The sequence below is a fragment of the Homalodisca vitripennis genome, chromosome X (genome assembly GCF_021130785.1).
Source record: "Homalodisca vitripennis isolate AUS2020 chromosome X, UT_GWSS_2.1, whole genome shotgun sequence".
Classification (NCBI taxonomy): domain Eukaryota; kingdom Metazoa; phylum Arthropoda; class Insecta; order Hemiptera; family Cicadellidae; genus Homalodisca; species Homalodisca vitripennis.
Window position 1 is genome coordinate 75413979 of NC_060215.1, and position 23775 is coordinate 75437753.

The following is a 23775-nucleotide window of genomic DNA, read 5'->3' on the forward strand; positions in this document are numbered from 1 at the left end:
GCAAGACCTTTTCATATGGCATAGTAGATGAAAAAAGTGTGTATATCAATCAAATGCACTTGTGTCGTAATGTTAGAAAAAATATGGTTATTATAGTTTCCCGTTTCCAAAATGATACATTGTGAGCAGAGCAGTTAATGCTAATAGCATCTGATTCGGTATTGATAAGTAAAATGGTTGTAATTGATACCTTTGTAATGGGTCCGTAATCAATGATTTGTGTGATTAAGTTGTTGATTTCAAGTGAATACTTTTCAGCCCTTGGATACCAGTATATTTCGCAATATTAGTTTTGTTTGATTTTTGCGGTCTCAAATAAATTGGCAATGTTATTTAATATCAGTAAAACATTGAAATTTTTACTTCGACTCTCAGGTATAATATATGACAAGTTTAAATTAGCAAAGAAGGATTTGTACTCCTGTCGTAAAGCAAAATTCAGAATCGGGTCTCCCTTCAGATAGCCTTACATTAAATTACATTTTTAATCTTTTATAAATTAGTTTTACACATTACGACTATGTTTTGGAGAGAATGTGAAATGTGAGTTAAATGTGAATAATAACCACGTACCCACTATCGCCCGTTATTTCCGCAGTAAGAAATTTAATCAGCACTTATTAATTGCAATAGTGATGTGTCGATGATTGTTATCAGGACTATTATAATTCAAGTGTCTTTACGTTTTGTTAGTTGTAAGGAAAAATTGCTTGTACAGTGGCACGAAAGATTGTCGCTTCCCCAATTGAAAGCCGCCTTTCTCTCTTTAGATTAATAATCATGAACTTCAGCCATGTATCATGAGTCATAGGTAGAGTCTTTAAGTGACAGAGAAAGGTGTTAAGTACTGAGTTGATATGCCTCACTTGTATACACTAGAGGTTTTATCTGGTATCACACATCGGTGGTTACAAATAGTAAAACCTCTGTAGAATGGAAATGATTGGATGCGAGCCAGAGAGGGAATCAAGTGTGCTCTAGAACAAAGAGCCCACATATAAAGGTGCTTTATACATCCATAAATGTGTTTGCACCGATGGTGCATAGCAAACAAACATGATTTATGATTCAATACCAACGTAAATCTCTTCTTGTCGTACCTAGTTCATCTGAAGAACGATTCACGGTACAGAGACATACTTGCGTGTGTGTATGTGAATTATGATCTAACACTCCTAGATAATTCATTTTGCATACATATACGAAGCACACTTAGAAATATTTTCCCTGTTTGAATGTGCATTAAAGTAATACGATGTATAGACTTCAATTTAACTATGATTATAATTGTGTGTGCGGTTCTTAAAATCTTCTATGTATTAGACTGCTTTCAATTCAATGTTGTAAAACAATCCCCTTTGTGAGCTTTCAAAACAAATTTAATTCTACTGAAAGATCCGCTGTGAGATATGAAAGACCAACTAAATGTATTGCTGTCGGTTTTTAACATCAATATACATAGTGTTAGAAACTATCAGAAATATGTTGAAATATGTTTTAAAATAAAAATAGGGCATTCGCCATGGTTTTTCATGAAGGAAGGAAAAGCTAATTCGAATTAAAGTTAGGTAAATTCAAGGAATTAAAATTAAAGTTCTTAAGGGGGTTAGTCCTAATATAGTAACATCAAAAATACAAGTGCGATTTTTATATGCAAGGGGAGATGAAGCCGAGATCGTTATTCTTTTCGCTATCGGACTGAATCGATATAGAAATCATTTAAAACGGAGAAGTAATATTTCAGAAGCAGACATTTGCGTGCAAAATGTGAAGATTGCAGTCGTGATCTCGCTGGATTACGTATAGACCGGGTCGGCGTCAGTCGCAGTTGAAGCGGAAGCCATGTCCCGACCACAGCCGCACAGCACCGTATAATCAAGGAGTGAGGAGTGAGGACTCGTCTACTGTGGTTACATACGCTAGTAATGGACAATTGGAGGTGTGAGGCGGCCGGGCGGCGCGCGGCGCGAACCTGCGGGACTCGACTTGACGTCATGTCCAGGTACATCACTGATAACATGGTCCCACATTAGTTCCGGGGATTACGTGGTACGACGTATTTCGTCTCGCAGCATTATATTATTTATTGACTGAGGGCAAAGCTCAACTTTAAGTCAATGTAGAAATTGTACCTAACACTATTACGGCTAATATACGACTAATAAAGCTAGATGGCATAAGTTTCCCAAGTTACAACTATTGTCGTTTTTATATGAAAGGTAACGAATTTACAATGATAAGACGGCGAGAGAGTGGCATTTACAATGACATCAGCTAAAAAGGGTGCTAATATAATACTTTAAAAATGATTATCTGATTTATTCAGGAATCATTCAATGTAGTAACGGGACTTTTTCGTACATTTGTCATAGTTCACCGATCGATCTGCAAAGAAAATCTGCAAAATTACATTTCGCGATATGTAATCTAAGATACAATTGACCATCGCGTTGCGAAACGTATAAGTCACGTAGAAATCACAACAACCGTGTGTCATCCCCAGCTTTTAAGACAAAGTGCATTATGCTAGGCTAGTTATTCACCTAGGAAGAGATCAGATTGCAGATCTAGAAAGGTACAGTTCCTGATTAGTTATATCACTGTACTATATCTCATTTTGTAAAATCACCTTTTAACCTTCACAACCTTTCCATCGTCATAAACGAACTTTTAACAAAGAGAACTCAAAATATATAACCCTTCTAATAAAAGCTATGTTGAGTGCACGCGAACTCTTATAGAAAATATTAGCGCACGAGAAAATATTAAATATTCGTTTTATGAAGTTCAGTATAAACTAAGTTTATATATCACACATAACAGCAGGATAAAATAATAACAACGGCTGTACACATGGGTAAACTTAAATGATAATAACATACTGATATTTAAAGTCACTAATACAGTATCTCACTGGTATTAATTAACAAACAGTAAAGTATTAGAGTAAAGGTTTTATCCGTGCTCTGGTGAACTTCTGACAAAGATGATGTCATATTGAAAATCAGTGGCAGTAAGTATAAAACCTTAACACTTTATAACGAAGTGTATAATTACATACCTACTTGAGCGAAACGGCGCGGCGGGCCTTTAATAACGTATTACAGGGGAACACGCAGCTGTTTAATGTATAAACTACTTAAAGTGACCTTCGAAATACACATGGAAAGGACAGGTAGTTTAGTCCCATCATCGATAGTTGGGTTCAAAAAAAAATTCCATTTAAAAACGAAAGCCAAAATAAAGCAGACGAGAGAATGTTGGAAAACCGAGAAAAGTAGTTACCGTACTTATAACTGGATGTAGGTCATGTTCTACAAATTAGAATGACTGCAGAAGAATGTCGTTTATCATGTAGTATACAGTGTTAGTCTCGAAAAGTTGTGGTTTAACTTGTGGCAAAACACATTCCATTTACACCTCTTTACAAGACATTAAATGTTCAAAGTATAGAAAGATTTTCTTCTGAATGTATCAAGTGACCTGAAAACCCCTTTAATTTATGTTCTTTAAGTACCTGCCAATAATGTAGCAGCCAAACAATCTAAATGTAACTTGTTGGTATATTAGGTAAGGGTGTATTTTTCAATAATGGTATGCACAATAGACGATTACTGTATTGTGTATTGACTCGCTCTTAAAAATTAAAAAAACGTTGGTAGTGTTAGTAGATCCTTTATCCTCTTAGCACTAACGAGAACGATTGTAAATACCGGGCCACCAACAGGGCATGGTCGTCGTTTCAAACAGCATATGACTCCGTTCCACCAGTGAAGTTCAGAATCCTTACAAAATCGTGTAGCGAGTGAGTCTTACACGTAGGTGTAGCAAACACACTGCATACACTACAGTGCTGTAGGCCCCGTGCGGCTCTCGGACAGCCAGACCGTCCTGCGGGATGCGGGGGTGTGCTAAAAGTACGCACGCTATTGTTGGGCCCCCCCGTTGAGCGAGACAGAGGCACCGCGTCCCCTCCTGCCCCGCCCCGCCGACCCTCGTCAAAATGCCCCACGCCCTTAACAGCTACTTGCCCCTAGTTTGTAATTCATAAGAGGATATAAAAAATAGCGATAACATTTCAGTACCACAACACCTTGCGCTCGGGCCAGAAACGAATAGGAATCTTTTTAGTTATCGTTATTGCCGGGAACGATGCGCACTTCAGTTACAAAAAAAACAGCATTTGTGAGCACTTTTATATGAAACCTATCTACTACACATTAACATTTCCATACGCAACCACATTATAATACGAAATTAAACTTTCATAGCGCCTGATCTAATGTTGAACTGATGAAAGCTGCTAGTAAAAACTGTAATTGTTAAACAGAGAAAGCGTCAGCTTATCTGTATAATACATGTTTACAGTTATTTTAGCGCTCCGTTGCTTTTGGGTATAGGATGCAATTAAGGCTCACGCACCAAATTAATAACCAAATTAATGTCGTGTTCACAGGAACCAAGCAAACCCAATCATTACGGTATTAGTTTGTAAGTAAGTGATGCAAGTAAGTGATTTACCCTGTAACTACATTTGATTGGAAGATATTAAAATATTTGTAATTCGTTACACGAATTTTAAACTTTTATAGCTCACTGTAAAACGTCGTGTTTGTTACTTGGTGTGTTCTAAAACTCAGTCTTGAATTAGCGCCTGAATGTGAATGCTGCAATATATTTTTTTAAAGTTGAGCTTAGAGTTTACTACAGTTTGATTATTTGGAAATTTTTGAAAGAAATTTCAGTTATAAGTCACTTTTTTTCTCTCTAATATTTGAAACAAGTGTTTATATTACACTGGGAAAATGTGGATTAGTTACTGTAGAGTTAGGAATATATGACTGGAAATGACTATAATTGATCAGGTTTAGTAATGATATAATGGTAACGTAATACATACGAAACGCTTTAGTACTTTTATTTTATACAACACAAATACAATACTGGCGAATTTTAGTTGTAACAAACATTTTGACTAAATTTATAATACGTCTAGTATTTCACAAGTTTAGGAGCTTTCTCACCAGTATCTATTTCATTATCTATAGTTTTGTTTTGTTGGAATAAAATATCTTTTAAGTTACTGATAACATCTTTTAACACATACACCGTTGAAATCACTTTCAATTAAAGAACGTGACGAATAATATTAGGAAAGAGTTAATATTTTTAATTTGTTAAAACATTGCGTCTTGGTGTCAAGATACATTATGATTATGTTTTGAAAATTTTGGCATTTCAAATTTAAAATCTTTCAATTAGACAAAGCCACTTACACAGTAAGACAGCTTTTAACTGACAATTGTGAAATATGAATTCAGAGGTGCCAATTCGTGTACTCCATACATAACATTTATCCCAGAGTTATTATTCTAACCTTTGTAATAACACAGGTTTGAATCCTTCCTTTAGCACATTATTGATGGTGATAGTTCTTGTTTGACTTTATTAATATATCATTAATAACTGGCATTTTGGGCCAGTTCCATTCACAAATAAAATCGATATTAATGGACATTTAACAGCTGTTGCAATAAAGATTTTGAAAGATAAAACCTACAACAGTAACAAAAGTTGGAAGCCGAGGAAATAATACTAAATACTTTTGAATGAATGACTGACGGTTGTTCAGGAAGAAAGGGGACATGTCTAGTCAACCGACGGTACAGCCTCCTGGTTACAAAGCTACGGATGTTTCGCTCACGACAGGGTGGCGGTACAAAACACAAGCTGCCTTTAAGCTGGGATTGGGGTTTGGTGTTGCAATACCCACAACTATTTTTGTTTGTGTTAACTTTACACAGGAGCTGGCGATCCGGAAGAATCTCTTTACAAAAGGTGAGGGTAAGCCGTTAGGCCGGCCGCACACGTAGAAACTGGGATCCTATACGGGCCATCACTTCCATCGTTCCTACCTGCCAGTCCGACCCGCGTCCGTCATGACATGGGTCTGGTCCTGGGTAACGTACCTTCTGGAAGTATAACAGAAGTTCAACAATCATGTAGTTTTAACAAGAAGTAAAACAAGTTGAAATTATTACTTAAATGTTTATAAGCATCGGAAGAGCCGATTGCCGGGTTGACAACGATGGACATACGTTTTGGATAAAGGTAGCTTGGGTTTAAAAACTTGCCTTACCCTAAACACTTCTTTTCAGTACATCTTATTCAAAGTCCACCTTTTACTTTATTTGATTACTTACCCATGGAGCTGAATCGTCAATTATTATAAATAAGGATGGAAAAGCTTAGAAAAGATATCAGATACTTCTTCTTCAAATTTTCATCAAGACACTGTGTTCTTCTCAAACATTGTGCTGTAGGCTCCGTGTGTCACAGAAAATTCATTTTTATTTTGGGTATAATAAAATAAAAAGTTTAATTAAATAGATTAATTAAAAAATCTGATGAACACGTATTTTCTGTGTCTGCAGGCGAATCTCTGCCTTACTCCGGCTCCGAAGATGAGGATGACGACGAAAACAGCAGCTCGACAGCGGGGCTGATGAAACATCACCACCTACACAGCCACAGCCATGGCCACGGCCACAGCCAGCTGCATCCAGGTACTCCGGAAACCAACAATAACTCGCTGTCTGCTGGCGATCTCCAGGGGCCACTGGGCCACTCGGCTGCTGCGGATACGAAGCCAGGACAGGATGACTCGGAAGACCAAGGTAAGTCCTGATGCCTCTTAAACTGGTGAACGTAACTTTATCTGACCTTTCTTCTAAGTATTAATCATAATGGAAGGGTAGGAAACCACACGATATGAACTCAACTTCCTTTCTTTCACGCATCTTAAGATTTTCGTTGGCTATACAGGGCAAGGCCGTCACATTGGAATATGTGCGAATAATTAAAACTGTGCAGGGTAAAATTGTTTTTATATTTCTTATCACACAATATAAAAAATAATACTGATAATGAGTCTGAAGGTGAAGACATTCATTGTCTCTTGCCATTCTCAGTATTGGACGCCATCCTTGGTTTTACAGATAATCTCTGGTCCTTGCCTTCTTGGAATCCATTCTAATCACTTATATTCCACTGTACTTATATTCCATTAATATGTTAGATAACTTGGTCTAAGATTATGAGATTTTATGTAAAACCAATAACGACACATTTATTGGTGGCAATCTGTAAATAATGAATATTTATTAACTTAAAGGAAATTTCCATGCCTGAATTTAGTGTTAATGTCTACGATTTTAACCAGCTCATAATTTGAGTATCATCTAACTCAAACTAGGTTAATCAAGTTCTTGAGTCTTTTTTCACATTAAGTATTTTTCATTTATTTGGTATTAATGTTACGTTTATCAGACCTGAGCGAATTCAAAGTATGACTCAAAATTCACCTTGGTTTATCTCGGATACATTGGAAATCAAGAGACGTTATGTATACTTTATAAGATCTCATGGTCATGTTTGTGCCCACACTGTAATATCTTCAGCTGCTGTAATCTCTTTTGTTTGATAGAGTAGGTGAACGATAATCATTAACTTGTGAGTTAAAATAAAGAATATTTTTATACCTCCAGTGGTAAATATACATACATTTTCTTGTTAAGTGTTTCTAAAATTTGATCAAGATGTGTCTCTCGTGTTGCACCATGTAGTTATGATGATGATATTGGATAATTTCGTCTAGTAAGTACATTCAATGAATAAAAGTTTATAGAGTTTTTGTTAACGTATATTAGTAGCATCTTTAGTGGAAGTGTTTTTTGAACGGGACTAAAGAATTTGTAGACGGTGTTCATAAAGTACGGGTCAATAACCTACCGTCAAACCAGGACGCGAGTTCTTTTGAAACTTAAAAAAGCTGGTGTCACGCAACTAAAACCAAGTCTCGCGACAACAAGACGGCTTCGTGGAAACGAGGATAGCAATTTTTTTAAATAGTTGTAAAGGAAGTCTAATATACTTTTTATACGTCAGTAACAATCTTCAGGAATTGTGTGGTATGAATTAATACAGTATATAGTTGAGTATGCGCTTTCAGGGGCATACAGTTTATTTCTTAGGTTTAATCAACAATCTAAAATATGTTGCAAAGGGAATTAAAACGACGATTTCTAGTAAAACTCTTTAATTTCATCAATAATGAGTTTTAAAGATATCACTTTCGTATTCAGTGAACATTATTGATTTGTTTCTATCAGAAGTCCTATCTCAATAAATAGTGCAAATAATATAGTCTAGGGCCTTTAGAGCTATATCTCTCAAAGGAAAAGACAAATATTTCACTATTTAAAGCCATACAGTAATTTTAAAGTGCCAAACCTATCAGTACATTGTTTTCAGTTCTGGTGTTTGGTTCTTTGAAGGTTCACTGGATGGCGACACGGAAACCAGGGACTCCCAGACAGAAAACAAGTCCCCGGACGACGGTAACTCCGGGTCGAAGAGGAGAGGTCCAAGGACTACCATCAAGGCCAAGCAACTTGAGATCCTCAAGACGGCGTTCTCGCAGACACCGAAACCAACAAGGCACATCAGGGAGCAACTCGCCAAAGAAACGGGTCTGCCCATGAGGGTTATACAGGTGAGTCTTGCTCTTTGTCCTCATTGTAGCTATTGCAAGGTTGAATCGAATATTCCTTTATGGCTATTTTAGTATGTATAAGCCTGGTTAAATTTCTTTGATCGATTTCAGAACGTGTACGTAGATATAAGAATAGTGAGCGTTTCTAAAGAATGACCATTTCCTAATTTCTGGTTACTTCAATATGTACGGAAGACATATCGTCTTTACATGTTCTAAAAGTAAAACAGATTATGAAAAATGTTTTTTAGATTAAATTTGAATTACGATATTTTTAAACTTGCTGAACAAGCAACATTTCTCCCAATAATAACTTTATTCCTCTGCGGCATTTGTAGTTTTGAAAGTATTGAACATTAGCCTACAACGCCAGTATGAAATTTAGCTTGACCGTGCAAAAGAGGTAATCGGTACGCCAATAATCGTGTTCTGCATACACATAACAATTTTAAACAAGCAATTCACTAAACTTGGGGTGTGATATTCAATCTTAAATCTTTCAAACTGTTAAAATTGCCTCATTTTTGTGTATTTGGTTTTTAACAATATTTATTGGCATTGCACTACAGTGAAAATGTAAACAAATATGTCCGTATATGTTTACAACAATAGACAATAATTTTTAATGCCTCTCTCTCTATCTAAAATTTGTTTTTAAGCTCATTTTCGAAACCGAACAAAAAAATTTTCGACTTATTCAATCCCTGTCTAGCATTTATGCCCAAGCATCCAATCCCATATGGTAGTTATTTAATTTCCAAAATTATTTTAATAAAAGCATTACACAAGACCATATGCAATTCATTTACGACATGATTATAAGTTTATAGGAGTAGATCCTAGAGTACTCTTTAACAAAATATGTTTGATATATGGCGATTTGAGTGCCGATGCTAATGTGGTGATAGAGTAGGTACGGCAGGTGTGATGTATGTGAGGCCGTGGACGGGAGGTGATTTATCCGAGATCGCTTCAAAGGCAGATATGCGCGGTTGGCCGGCCGCGGAGCGTGTCGCCCTGCCCGAGCGTGTGGTGCGGTGTGTGGCGTGTGTGGCCTCACTTGTTGATTACCTAGGCGCGGACATCATCAGTTAGAGCAGTGCCACGGTGCCACGACAAACGACGCGTCCCCTGGCCCTAATTGAAATGACTCAGGTCCCGGTCGGTGTGGGTCACTGGAAACCAAACAGAGATTGTTCACCCCCATCTTTATCCGTCTGCCCTATCAATTGTTACGTTCCTTTCACAATTACCGTTGAATCGTGGCACCCAGCCCGACCATTAGTCAACTCCTGGACACCATTTATTTATGAGAGTCTCCGTATAAATGTAAACACACGTTAAAACATCTCCAGAGACATTGGTTTCGCTGTTTCTTGTCACATTGCTAGTGCATTCTTATACTGTATAACATAAAATGTTTATAGCACACGTTTAGTAGTTTTAAATTGGCATTTGTCAATAAGGATTAAAACTATACAGTCAGTGTTGGATATTGTTTTTCTCACGATTTCACCGAAGTTTTTCAGAGATTCCTACTGATTTTAAGTAATGCTATGGTAATTGTGGTATCTCTCATATCTTTAATATAAAATCTTCACATACGTATGACAAACATATCAAAAAGGCTTTCAGGGTAGTCTGGATTAAGGAATTTCGTACATAAGTCCGTCAGCCGTTACACCATATTATGTAATTTTTATTTAATTTCAATCACATTCCGTCTTGCAAGAACATTCTAGTGTTCGATACCCAAAACTTGTTACGTTCTGGGAGAAATTAATGTCTGAAAGGTTGAGTTATTGTTAGTTTACCTAGAATTGCTGTATTTGTAAAGTTATAACTGTCATTGTACAACTTCTTAGGATATACAGCTAATAGTCCTTGCGAAAAACTGCGCATAGACAAACCAAAATCTTCTAACAATGATTATACTTTTTCATCGAACATTATTTCATTTTGTGTTTACGTGCACACAGTATTTAAACACTATATTTTGAAGACAAACCTATATATTTAAATATAATTAATATCTGTGCTACAAAACACAGTATTCAATCGATCGTGTTTTTAAAGATGCTCATTTAAGAACATGCCAGTCAGCTCTTTGTTGATAAACTCAGTGGACAGCTAAGATCGGTGTTTATGCTCGGGATGATGGCGGACTGAACTAATAACATTCATGTTTTGACACGTCGGTAAGGCCGGAATTAAATTCGACATACTCTGACAATATTTTCCCGATGGACCAAACAAACGCATAATGCTTTAGTACTCTATAAGATGATATGCGCCTGAAACTATTTGCAAATATTATCACCGAATGTATACATCAGTAACTTGTTTCCAAATCTGCACAACGCGCGCTGATATATAATGTTAACTTAAACAAAACAAAACAATAATTTTGTACATTGAACTGTCTATTTTATTTTGATCACTATTACATATGAAACTATGAAATAACATGATTATGTGTCTTAACATATATTAGCGAGCATGTATTATTAAAATTTGAAGGGAAGTTATTATATAGTGGAATATAGATCTACTGTCTCTTCTCATTTCAGTTCTCCATCAATATTTCATCTCATGCGCTGTCTTTTGGGATTCATGCGAGAAATTTGGAATTTAAACTGTTTTGAATTCTGTAAACTTCTTTCTCTACTATTTTGGATGATGTGTTGTACTCATATCGTAATTGTTCTATGACTTTTCTTGAATACTTTACGGGTAACTCATGCAATAAATTTATACACAGTAGAGTCCTTGAGAAGAATACGATACGATATTGGTATTAATACGAGAAATATTAATTTTGTAGATAAAATAAATATAAAAAACTAAAAGAAATGGAATAAATTGAAAATTATTATACTAATTAGACTGTAACATCACTATGAACTTGAACGCATGCAAATTTAAGGCATTTAACGTCTTAAAAATCATTGATAGTTAATGTTTTTTATTAATGGAGTAAGAGCAAGGGATGAAATATTGTGTAATCATAAAAAAAATTAGAAAACTCCAGTAGAAGAAATCGTTCTGAAATATATAAAACATGTATACCAAAAACTTTTTATGAACTTTTTTATACAAATATTCAGAATGCCTTACACAAAATCTTTTGATTATTTCCTGAAAAAGCACGCAATCCTTGAAAACGAACAATAGAAGTTGCATTGATGGTCAGTACTTCAGAAATATTATTTTTCAGTGTTCCCTTTTGATCAGCGCTGGCGAAAAAAATATGATTCCTATGCAAAATAATCATAAAAAGATAAGACATAAGAAAAAGAAGAAAATCAGATAAAAAATGAAAGTTCAGGAATACCGGTAACCAATTGTGTTAAAACATTATAGAAGAAGAACTTAAAGAACAAGAAGGATATACTTATGAGGCAGGAAAATTTCTAGTAGATCTAATTGACATGTGTATAAGAAATAAACATGCTCGCCCTTTCTAAGTGAGTATTCTTTTATGATCTATGTTAAATTTAAGATTACACTAAAATCCGATAAATAGCATTTACCGAAATCAAAACTCAGATATTAATTATCAATAAGTGGAGCCTTACATTTACTGTTTACAGGGAGTAAACTTGTCTTGTTAGAAATTAAAGTAAAATCAGTGCTATAAGCAAATTAGTAAACCGTGTGATTGAGTTTTGTCGCTGTCGAGATATTAAGAAGCAAACTGCATTTGTGACGTTTATTATTACCAATAAAGTTGAATTCCATATGCATTAGCCTAAACTCACATGTTGTGAAATCCTATACATGTAAAAGCTACTTCACAATAGGTTTAATTTTAAACTATGATAAATACAGTTTTATGGTTATCTAGTCCAATTAATTCCCTCATACCATTTACGTGGAAATTGGAGGAAAATGTTAATTCTTATTCTCAGCCGTTTCGTTTTTACCTGCCTGATCACAAAATTTGCATAGCGTTCCTTTTACTCCTTCCTTTTACATGTCTGTAACTCTTCATGGATGGATACAACATCTTTAATGTCTGCACATAAGTTTTCATAAAGGACAGAGATTGAAAATTAAAAAATCGTATTATCAATTTAAAATACGATTACACCACTAAACATATTATAATATATCACATTAATTTGTGTACTAACTATAACGACTTCATAGATAACGCACAGATATGTTCGTTTCAATCTAAGTCTAACTTAGAATCATTTAAAAAACTTGAACCGAGAAAAGCAACGGCAATAATTTAAAGGTTCAAGCACTATTATATTTATAATTTTATAAATAAGGCGGTGGAGAAGCTAAATTATGGACTGTATTTATTCTCGCTTAATGAGCCGGTCAGGTAAAGCTTTCTGTCTAGTAACACTAATGGAATACACTCTTTCCGTTTCATGGGCCAACCTCAAATAGCTATGAGTGGCCTCCGGCTGTTTCAGTGAAGCGGGAGATGGCAATGCAAGCCAAAGTCCGTATACGAAGCGGAATCGCTGTAATTGAAAATTGTTTTTAAGTGTTGGTTTTCTGCAAAATATACCAAATTTATTGAAGATTACGTTTTTGGAAAAAATAAAAAATACCGAGAAAACAGTTATAGTGGCTGAGAGGTTTCTAGATAATTAACACGGCTTATTTAGCAATCATTGAACCAAATTACACATTTTAACACATAATTCTTATTATAATTATTTCAGTGAGATCTTAGAGTGAATAAAAAACCAAGAACCTAAATCAAAAGTCTCACAAATAGCCTTATAAGCGTGCGTATTGTGTTTAAGTATACATGTATCACCCGTATTGTGTTTTAAGTCAAACTTGATTCTGCGCACAAGTTTAAATAGAACTAAAATTATATTTTAGACTATACAAACATTGCTAAAAGTAGATATTAAAGAATTCCAATTGTAACATCAGTTTAGTTAGTAAGTAACAAGTTTTGATAATACAGAGGACGAAGCTGTTGTGTGTGTTTACACGGTTAGATGCGTTTGAGGTTAACATGCTGAATAAATAATCCACTGTTTGGAAGAGAATGTTCACGGAGGGGACTATAACGACAATCCGTTTTGAAGTGCTCTTAATAACAGTTTTATTTCTTTTGTAATATACGACCCGATACAGACAGGAGCACAAGATAAGCATTTGAAGCGTATATGTCGTCTTCTTTTAATTAGGAATTAGCATGAGGCCCCAGACCTGGAGGCGGTACACCTCATGTATTCGGGGATATTTACTACCGATGATTTACAGGACGACATAAATACTGAGGCCGTTGCGTAGCCAGGCGCTGTGGACGTCGATGACTCGCTCTGGCTCTCTCGCTCCTCACATTTCCATATTCCGGCGCTCACTCATACACTCGCTCTCTTCTCGACCTCTTAATTTATGCTCCCGAGGCGCTGTTTTTAATTTAATTCTTCGCCGAGATGGAACGACTCGCCGTGCATATCATCTCCGCCGTTTAGCCATTGTTTTGTTTTAAAGTATCCCGTCGACTACAATGGCTTTTTGAATATTTGTCACTTTAAATTTTGAAACGTAATTTAATCTCGATTATTATCTAGAGGCATGTGGAATATTTATCGCCTTTCAGGAGATATTGGCGCAAAGAAACCCCACTGAGAGTGTAAGATATCCTTCAAAACACGTTATAGCCGTATTGTTTTATTAATCATGGTTTTTGCAATCAGCTCAGTGGTTATTTACTCTTAACCTTATGAATAATAAAGTTTTGAGTTTAACCGCTTTTTTAATTTTGACATTGTTCAGAAAGATAATTGATGTAACGATAACAATCGTACTTCTTGTTTAATCAGCGAAAATCTTCGAAACTAGATCACGTATTGTCAGTAACAACAGAATATTTCATAGGCTATATACAATACAGTATAGTATTATTTTTATAGAATAATAATATTAAACTACAAATGTACTCCTCGTGAAGTGAAACGTATCTTAATTGTTTTAATTGTGTAACTATCATATAAAACATATGACACAGAATGTAACTATAATATAAAAAGCGAAGCAGTCGTTATATTTCTCCGCAATTTGTACTGAGATAAGAGAGTACTATGCTATTATTGTTGTGGAGTCAGTAATTTTGTAATTTGTAACGTAAATAAAAACTTGGTTTCTGATTAGAAATGACAGTCATCCGTGAACGAAAATAGATGGGAAAGTTATAACCATTCTTTAGGAATTGTTATATACGTAATTTGGTCTTGGCTAAGCGGAAAATTGTTTGAATTGATATCTTCTGTAATTGAATAAGATTTTCACACTTTCATGAAAAGTACCTTGAATTGTTACATCACAACATAAATAAATACTTATAATATATCAATAAAAATATCAGAGATGAAAAAATGAGCAGGGTAAAATATTATTAATGCCGTAATATTACAGGAAAATATTGGTTAAGATTAGATCGAGAAAATTCAGTAATCAAAGGCTTTTAAAATCCATGCAACATAAAATATTAATCATCATATCGTTATCCGGCTTATTGTAAATACTCGTACATAATAAATAGATAAAATTTGTTTGTAATAAAACATACCAAACTATCTCATAACAATATTTTAAGTACTATTGTTAATGTAATGTATATTAAGTGAACTCAAAATAAGAAATTGCATTTTATAATATACCAGTATCATAAGTAACTTTTCTACAGTTTAATTATACATATTGAAGCAAATAACGAGTATGTATGTAAGCATATATTATGTATATTTATCTTGGATTTCTCAATGCTCCTCGATAGTTATTATAAATTAATTAGATGTTAATTAAAGAGTGTTAACACATGGTTTACTCAGATCTTTAATATGATGCTACTAACAGATAATCGAAAGATTCCATGATTGTAAACATTAAATTATATTCTGTCAAGGTAAATAATACTCCTTAGTTACGTTCGGTACAGTCTCTCCCTCCTCACGAAACCGGGCCAACCCCCCCCCCCACACTTCTCCCACCTGTTCCAGCCCATTGTCTCTCGACACCCACAATAAGTGCAATAAAAATAAAACAAACCATTAGCTCCAGCCTTCATCTGCTATCGGCCTGTAAAAAAGGATTCCTTTTCCATAAGTCATTTGGCTCGGAATGCATTTTTTTCTAAGGCCGCGCTGTTCCAAAAAGTCAATTATGATTAATTTTTCAAGGGGCTGCCAGGAGTGGAGGAGTAGCTGTTTTAAAATAGTCCTCCCACTTCCCTCATTGGTCATTAACAAACCCCTTCATTAGCTTCCTCGGTGTATCCCTTCGTAGATCTACTCACTCGAGATACCAACCAACTTACCGGGCGCATATCATTACACGTTTTATCGTTATAAACTAGTACACACCATATGTACAATAGGTTTATAGATATTGTTTTACAACAAACCCCTTCATTAGCTTCCTCGATGTATCCCTTCGTAGATCTACTCACTCGAGATACCAACCAACTTACCGGGCGCATATCATTACACGTTTTATCGTTATAAACTAGTACACCATATGTACAATAGGTTTATAGATATTGTTTTACAACAAACCCCTTCATTAGCTTCCTCGATGTATCCCTTCGTAGATCTACTCACTCGAGATACCAACCAACTTACCGGGCGCATATCATTACACGTTTTATCGTTATAAACTAGTACACAATATGTACAATAGGTTTATAGATATTGTTTTACAACAAACCCCTTCATTAGCTTCCTCGATGTATCCCTTCGTAGATCTACTCACTCGAGATACCAACCAACTTACCGGGCGCATATCATTACACGTTTTATCGTTATAAACTAGTACACGATATGTACAATAGGTTTATAGATATTGTTTTACAACAAACCCCTTCATTAGCTTCCTCGATGTATCCCTTCGTAGATCTACTCACTCGAGATACCAACCAACTTACCGGGCGCATATCATTACACGTTTTATCGTTATAAACTAGTACACAATATGTACAATAGGTTTATAGATATTGTTTTACAACAAACCCCTTCATTAGCTTCCTCGATGTATCCCTTCGTAGATCTACTCACTCGAGATACCAACCAACTTACCGGGCGCATATCATTACACGTTTTATCGTTATAAACTAGTACACAATATGTACAATAGGTTTATAGATATTGTTTTACAACAAACCCCTTCATTAGCTTCCTCGATGTATCCCTTCGTAGATCTACTCACTCGAGATACCAACCAACTTACCGGGCGCATATCATTACACGTTTTATCGTTATAAACTAGTACACCATATGTACAATAGGTTTTAAAGATTTTTATGTTACTTTCATTAGCGTTTAACTTTTAACAGACTCGACTGATGTACACTTATGTTAAACGTAATTTTTATTAGAGTGTATTTAACATTTTACGTGCTGTACGGTGATTTGTCAAAACACTAATTCACGCTCTGTCGGTTACTAGCTTACTAATTGAGGGACACTAATATTCAGAAGAATAACGAAGCGAATTGGTTTCAGATTAAACTAATATGTAACTTTCTTGTATGTCTCATTGAAAACGCCAAAAACAAATATAAATAACGTTTGTTCGTTTAAAATTACCGCGCTGTAAGCATTGGAAAATTATGATAGTAAAAATAAATTCTAGGTCAATGTCTATCAATGTTGTGTATTTCTGCAGTTATGCTTTATATTTTCACAATTTCAGTTTCAAAGATAAGCGAGTCCATCATTAATATTCGGTTTTGATAAATATAAAAACATTTGTCAAATACGTTCAGCTACGCGTGAGGATTAAAACCACTTCTATTATTTTCTAATGAAGTAATTGGGTCAATAATTTGATATTCAATGATAACATCTGTAACATCTTCAAAAGTTGTTCGAGGCGGTTTATTATTAAAAATTATTGATACAATTATGTTCATATTGTTTAATTGAAGACATTACCGTTGTTGGTGAAGTTACCATACGCTAGATTCCAATTAGAGCTCATGCTTACTATTACAACAGTTTTTAATAGTGTTTAATGGCCTGAAATTATACAGTAAAAATTGTACCAACAAAATTATATTCATTAAGAGTTGTGCATCAAGAAGCGTTAGTTTCGTTTTTAAAACTCGGATGTCGAACAAATGTATATTTGTCATCAGATGCCGGTGTTAGTTTCATCTTACACAAGAGCGTAAAATTACGCTATCGTAGTGGTACTTATTTATACAGTACGCACTTACAGATACACCTCTAGCATAATTTAACTATCAGCCAATAGTAAATTGAGATGACTATTTGAGGTATGATTTTTACTATGGCAGGATTGTGAAGGAAAAGGGATTTTTTCGGACATATTCAATCGTACAGTGATGCATAAAGTGTTATTGATTTTTTTGTATCACTGAACAGTTTTCAAACAGGGTAGCGAATACCCGGAAAAAACACGTTTCCTTCAGAGATAACTATTGGTATAAAATATTTTTTGAATGCCATAATTTGAGATCATTTGTGTATATCAATCATAATGACATTAGTATTCATCAAATATATTACAATCAACATTAATAATATGATAGGATAAGCCAGTATTCAAGTATCAATGTACACGGGTTAATGATTGTTAACGATAGTTGAATGTTGTTCTAGTTATCTTTTGTACGTATTGACGTTATGCTGTTCGATACAAGAGTAAATTTATTATATATATATATATATATATATATATATATATATATATATTTGTGTGGTGAATAAATAACATACTAGGTGATCTTGACGTTGTGTTAAGGTATACGTTGAGTAGATTATACATGTACGTGTAACATATACGGGTACATAAATATAATACTTGGTGATCTTGACATTGTGTTGAGGTATACGTTGAGTAGATTATACATGTGCGTGTAACATATACGGGTAAATAAATAAAATACTTGGTGATCTTGACATTGTATTGAGGTATACGTTGAGTAGATTATACATGTACGTGTAACATATACGGGTACATAAATATAATACTTGGTGATCTTGACATTGTATTGAGGTATACGTTGAGTAGATTATACATGTACGTGTAACATGTATGGGTGAATAAATAAAACAGTTGGTGATCTTGACATTGTGTTGAGGTATACGTTGAGTAGATTATACATGTACGTGTAACATATATGGGTGAATAAATAAAATAGTTGGTGATCTTAACATTGTGTTGGGGTATACGTTGAGTAGATTATACATATACGTGTAACATATATAGGTGAATAAATAAAATAGTTGGTGATCTTAACATTGTGTTGGGGTATACGTTGAGTAGATTATACATGTACGTGTAACATATACGGGTACATAAATATAATACTTGGTGATCTTGACATTGTGTTGAGGTATACGTTGAGTAGATTATACATGTGCGTGTAACATATACGGGTAAATAAATAAAATACTTGGTGATCTTGACATTGTATTGAGGTATACGTTGAGTAGATTATACATGTACGTGTAACATGTATGGGTGAATAAATAAAACAGTTGGTGATCTTGACATTGTGTTGAGGTATACGTTGAGTAGATTATACATGTACGTGTAACATATATGGGTGAATAAATAAAATAGTTGGTGATCTTAACATTGTATTGAGGTATACGTTGAGTAGATTATACATGTACGTGTAACATGTATGGGTGAATAAATAAAACAGTTGGTGATCTTGACATTGTGTTGAGGTATACGTTGAGTAGATTATACATGTACGTGTAACATATATGGGTGAATAAATAAAATAGTTGGTGATCTTAACATTGTGTTGGGGTATACGTTGAGTAGATTATACATATACGTGTAACATATATGGGTGAATAAATAAAATAGTTGGTGATCTTAACATTGTGTTGGGGTATACGTTGAATAGATTATACATGTACGTGTAACGTATATGGGTGAATAAATAAAATAGTTGGTGATCTTGACATTGTGTTGGGGTATACGTTGAGTAGATTATACATGTACGTGTAACATATATGGGTGAATAAATAAAATAGTTGGTGATATTGACATTGTGTTGGGGTATACGTTGAGTAGATTATACATGTACGTGTAACATATATGGGTGAATAAATAAAATAGTTGGTGATCTTGACATTGTGTTGAGGTATACGTTGAGTAGATTATACATGTGCGTGTAACATATACGGGTAAATAAATAAAATACTTGGTGATCTTGACATTGTATTGAGGTATACGTTGAGTAGATTATACATGTACGTGTAACATATACGGGTACATAAATATAATACTTGGTGATCTTGACATTGTGTTGAGGTATACGTTGAGTAGATTATACATGTGCGTGTAACATATACGGGTAAATAAATAAAATACTTGGTGATCTTGACATTGTATTGAGGTATACGTTGAGTAGATTATACATGTACGTGTAACATGTATGGGTGAATAAATAAAACAGTTGGTGATCTTGACATTGTGTTGAGGTATACGTTGAGTAGATTATACATGTACGTGTAACATATATGGGTGAATAAATAAAATAGTTGGTGATCTTAACATTGTGTTGGGGTATACGTTGAGTAGATTATACATATACGTGTAACATATATAGGTGAATAAATAAAATAGTTGGTGATCTTAACATTGTGTTGGGGTATACGTTGAGTAGATTATACATGTACGTGTAACATATACGGGTACATAAATATAATACTTGGTGATCTTGACATTGTGTTGAGGTATACGTTGAGTAGATTATACATGTGCGTGTAACATATACGGGTAAATAAATAAAATACTTGGTGATCTTGACATTGTATTGAGGTATACGTTGAGTAGATTATACATGTACGTGTAACATGTATGGGTGAATAAATAAAACAGTTGGTGATCTTGACATTGTGTTGAGGTATACGTTGAGTAGATTATACATGTACGTGTAACATATATGGGTGAATAAATAAAATAGTTGGTGATCTTAACATTGTATTGAGGTATACGTTGAGTAGATTATACATGTACGTGTAACATGTATGGGTGAATAAATAAAACAGTTGGTGATCTTGACATTGTGTTGAGGTATACGTTGAGTAGATTATACATGTACGTGTAACATATATGGGTGAATAAATAAAATAGTTGGTGATCTTAACATTGTGTTGGGGTATACGTTGAGTAGATTATACATATACGTGTAACATATATGGGTGAATAAATAAAATAGTTGGTGATCTTAACATTGTGTTGGGGTATACGTTGAATAGATTATACATGTACGTGTAACGTATATGGGTGAATAAATAAAATAGTTGGTGATCTTGACATTGTGTTGGGGTATACGTTGAGTAGATTATACATGTACGTGTAACATATATGGGTGAATAAATAAAATAGTTGGTGATATTGACATTGTGTTGGGGTATACGTTGAGTAGATTATACATGTACGTGTAACATATATGGGTGAATAAATAAAATAGTTGGTGATCTTGACATTGTGTTGGGGTATACGTTGAATAGATTATACATGTACGTGTAACGTATATGGGTGAATAAATAAAATAGTTGGTGATCTTGACATTGTGTTGGGGTATACGTTGAGTAGATTATACATGTACGTGTAACATATATGGGTGAATAAATAAAATAGTTGGTGATATTGACATTGTGTTGGGGTATACGTTGAGTAGATTATACATGTACGTGTAACATATATGGGTGAATAAATAAAATAGTTGGTGATCTTGACATTGTGTTGGGGTATACGTTGAGTATATACGGGCATTATTAATGTATACTGAGGAGTTAGCGTTCTCACTGCGCGGCACAACAAACCTTTCCCATCCCGCCTGTTTAACTGATGAGCAGTTTCGGCTCTAGAGGTGGCAACGATTTTTATAGCTTGCCGGCCAAGGGTCACTCCCGGGCTCATATGCAAAACAAAACAAAACCGAACAAAACTTTGGGCCGTTCCGTTTATGACCCGTTTCTCCGCTGTCTAAACATAGTACACTTACCGACTGGTGCTTCTTTGTTCTTCTTGACATGGACGAAAATATTGTTTAACAATATTAGAACATTGACACCCAAATAAATATATCACATACAGGTTTTAATTAAGTTTGTTACTTACACTAATGATACTTTGCAAAACAAAATTATTTATTCAATTGTAACTTATACTTATAAAGAATTTCTTGAATTTTGTACGGCGATTTGAAGTATCTCGATTATTACTTTATATACGTATTTATTACCAGTCGAATCCTCTTAACGTTTAGATGTGTTTTGTGGATTCCAAAGGTATATTCGACTACATGAGTCTGTTTCACGGGCTTCCAAAGTTCCAATGTTAACTTTATGATAGTAGTTCTGTTTAGTTAAAACCAACCTCATACTAAAGAAAACGTGTTGATCAGACAGTTACTTTCAAACCACTAACCAACTTAATATCAAATTTTGCTTTTAACATACATTATGCATAATTGAAAATTAAGAATAAGTGACCAATCCTTGCTAAGTGAGTTACTCGCGTGTAATTTTAAAATGTACAGCTTTTGGTCCGTACATAATTTGTTGTTGTACTTTGTAACAACGTACAATATTAAAATGTAATTGAAAAACAGTGGCGTTCCTTTTACTATTTTGGATATATTTGAACATTTATATTGTTATTTTATGGGGCTTTTAGGATAACTCTAAAAAGTAAGTAAATAGTTTACAATTAACCATTTATTTTCTTGCCTGATTGCTGTACTATCCTGTCGGTATCTTTGCATTTATCCAGTTCCCAATGACTCCCCCGAATGGCAATTTGGATTTTTACGTAACTTCATTTTATTGAACTGCTTAAATGAAAACCAAATCAACAGGAAAGATTGTTTTCAACATAAACCGAAGCCGATGTCGATTTAACAACCATGCTTTCAATGATCTGGGTTGATAGAACACTCTACCATCGCACTCATTGCTACAAGAAAATAATTTCGATTGCGTGGTTTATAATATCATCAGATGTATAAAGCTACTCCTCTAAAAGTTTCATGCAAATGGTATACAGGAAAATATTTAGTAGGATTATGTTGATATCAGCAACTCTAGTGCACAAACGCCGATGTAATCGACACACTTGTGAAAAGTGTTTTACTTTCTGTATTTGTTCTGAAAGCCGGTTATCTAACAGACGGAAAACTATCTGCAGTGTTCCCGTCCAGACGAACGGCAAGATGCAACACCGGCTTGCCGCTGCCGGCTCGCCGCACGCTGGTGTTTTGCCAGTGTACGGTAGATGGTCTGCAGTTACACGTGCGCTGCTGTTGCTCGCACCTGGTCCTCTCTATTGTCACGGCCAGTCTGAATGTTCAAGTAATGTTTTAGTTCATTACTTGGCACTCTCGCACTGGCTCTCGCAAGTCACGTCTGGCAGTCTGGAAACGAGCCGCCTAAACTGCTGCAGACGTGCCTTATTGTGCTCGGTCGAGCATCACGGAACGCAGCAGTAACTTGCTGTTTGTTTTATTACATATTGCACCGGATGTATTCAAGGAAATTGTGTTGCGGAATATATTTGAAATATGGTACAGTTAGATGTATAAAATGACGTCAGTTTTATTCAGATGTAATAGTTCTTAATTACGTTTGTTTAATGTATTATTATTATGTTACAGGTTTGGTTCCAAAATAAGAGAAGCAAGGAACGACGGCTGAAGCAGCTGACTTCTATGGGCAGAGGGCCATTCTTCGGTGGCTCTCGCAAAATGAGAGGTTTTCCCATGAACCTTAGCCCGGGCGGGCTGGACGAGCCTCCTCCAGGCTTCCCGTACTTCGCCACTGCCGACGGCAAGTTCGAGTTTGGGTACGGCGGTCCGGGAGGCTTTCCGCACGAGTTCTTCCCCGGCCACCATGCTCACGGACAGCCGCTGCCGTTCAACCCCCAAGGTAAAATCTTACCCTGATTCTTCCACTAACGACTGGATATATGATAAAGTATTTGATGACGATCTGATCAGTACTCTTCGCCTTCTCAGGTGGACCCATGGATCAGGGTCCGATGGGACCCATGGGAAATGAATTCGGCCAGATGACTCCGGAGCCACCACCAGGTTTTATCCCCCAACCACCTCCCCCGAGCGAACAGCAACTACTCTCTCAACGCGCCAGTCCCGAGTTCATCAATTCTCAAGGTCAGTTTTGGACGATCATTGTGTGTATGCGAAGTAAGCTTTGTTAGTAGAATAAACGGATTTCCAAACTAAGCAA

The 23775-nt window shown here is 35.1% G+C and overlaps 1 protein-coding gene across 2 annotated transcripts in view; it reads left to right on the plus strand.

Annotated features, from left to right (window-relative positions):
- The window catches only part of LOC124369220 (LIM/homeobox protein Lhx5), a 79956-nt gene that overhangs the window by 52966 nt on the left and 3215 nt on the right, over nt 1-23775 (plus strand). The window contains exons 4-7 of one of the 2 annotated variants that reach the window (XM_046827068.1): nt 6435-6677; nt 8337-8554; nt 23184-23454; nt 23526-23699. In XM_046827068.1, the coding sequence (XP_046683024.1) occupies nt 6435-6677; nt 8337-8554; nt 23184-23454; nt 23526-23699 (906 nt within the window). The remainder of the gene's footprint in view (nt 1-6434; nt 6678-8336; nt 8555-23183; nt 23455-23525; nt 23700-23775) is intronic. The other variant, XM_046827069.1, reaches the window with a different exon arrangement.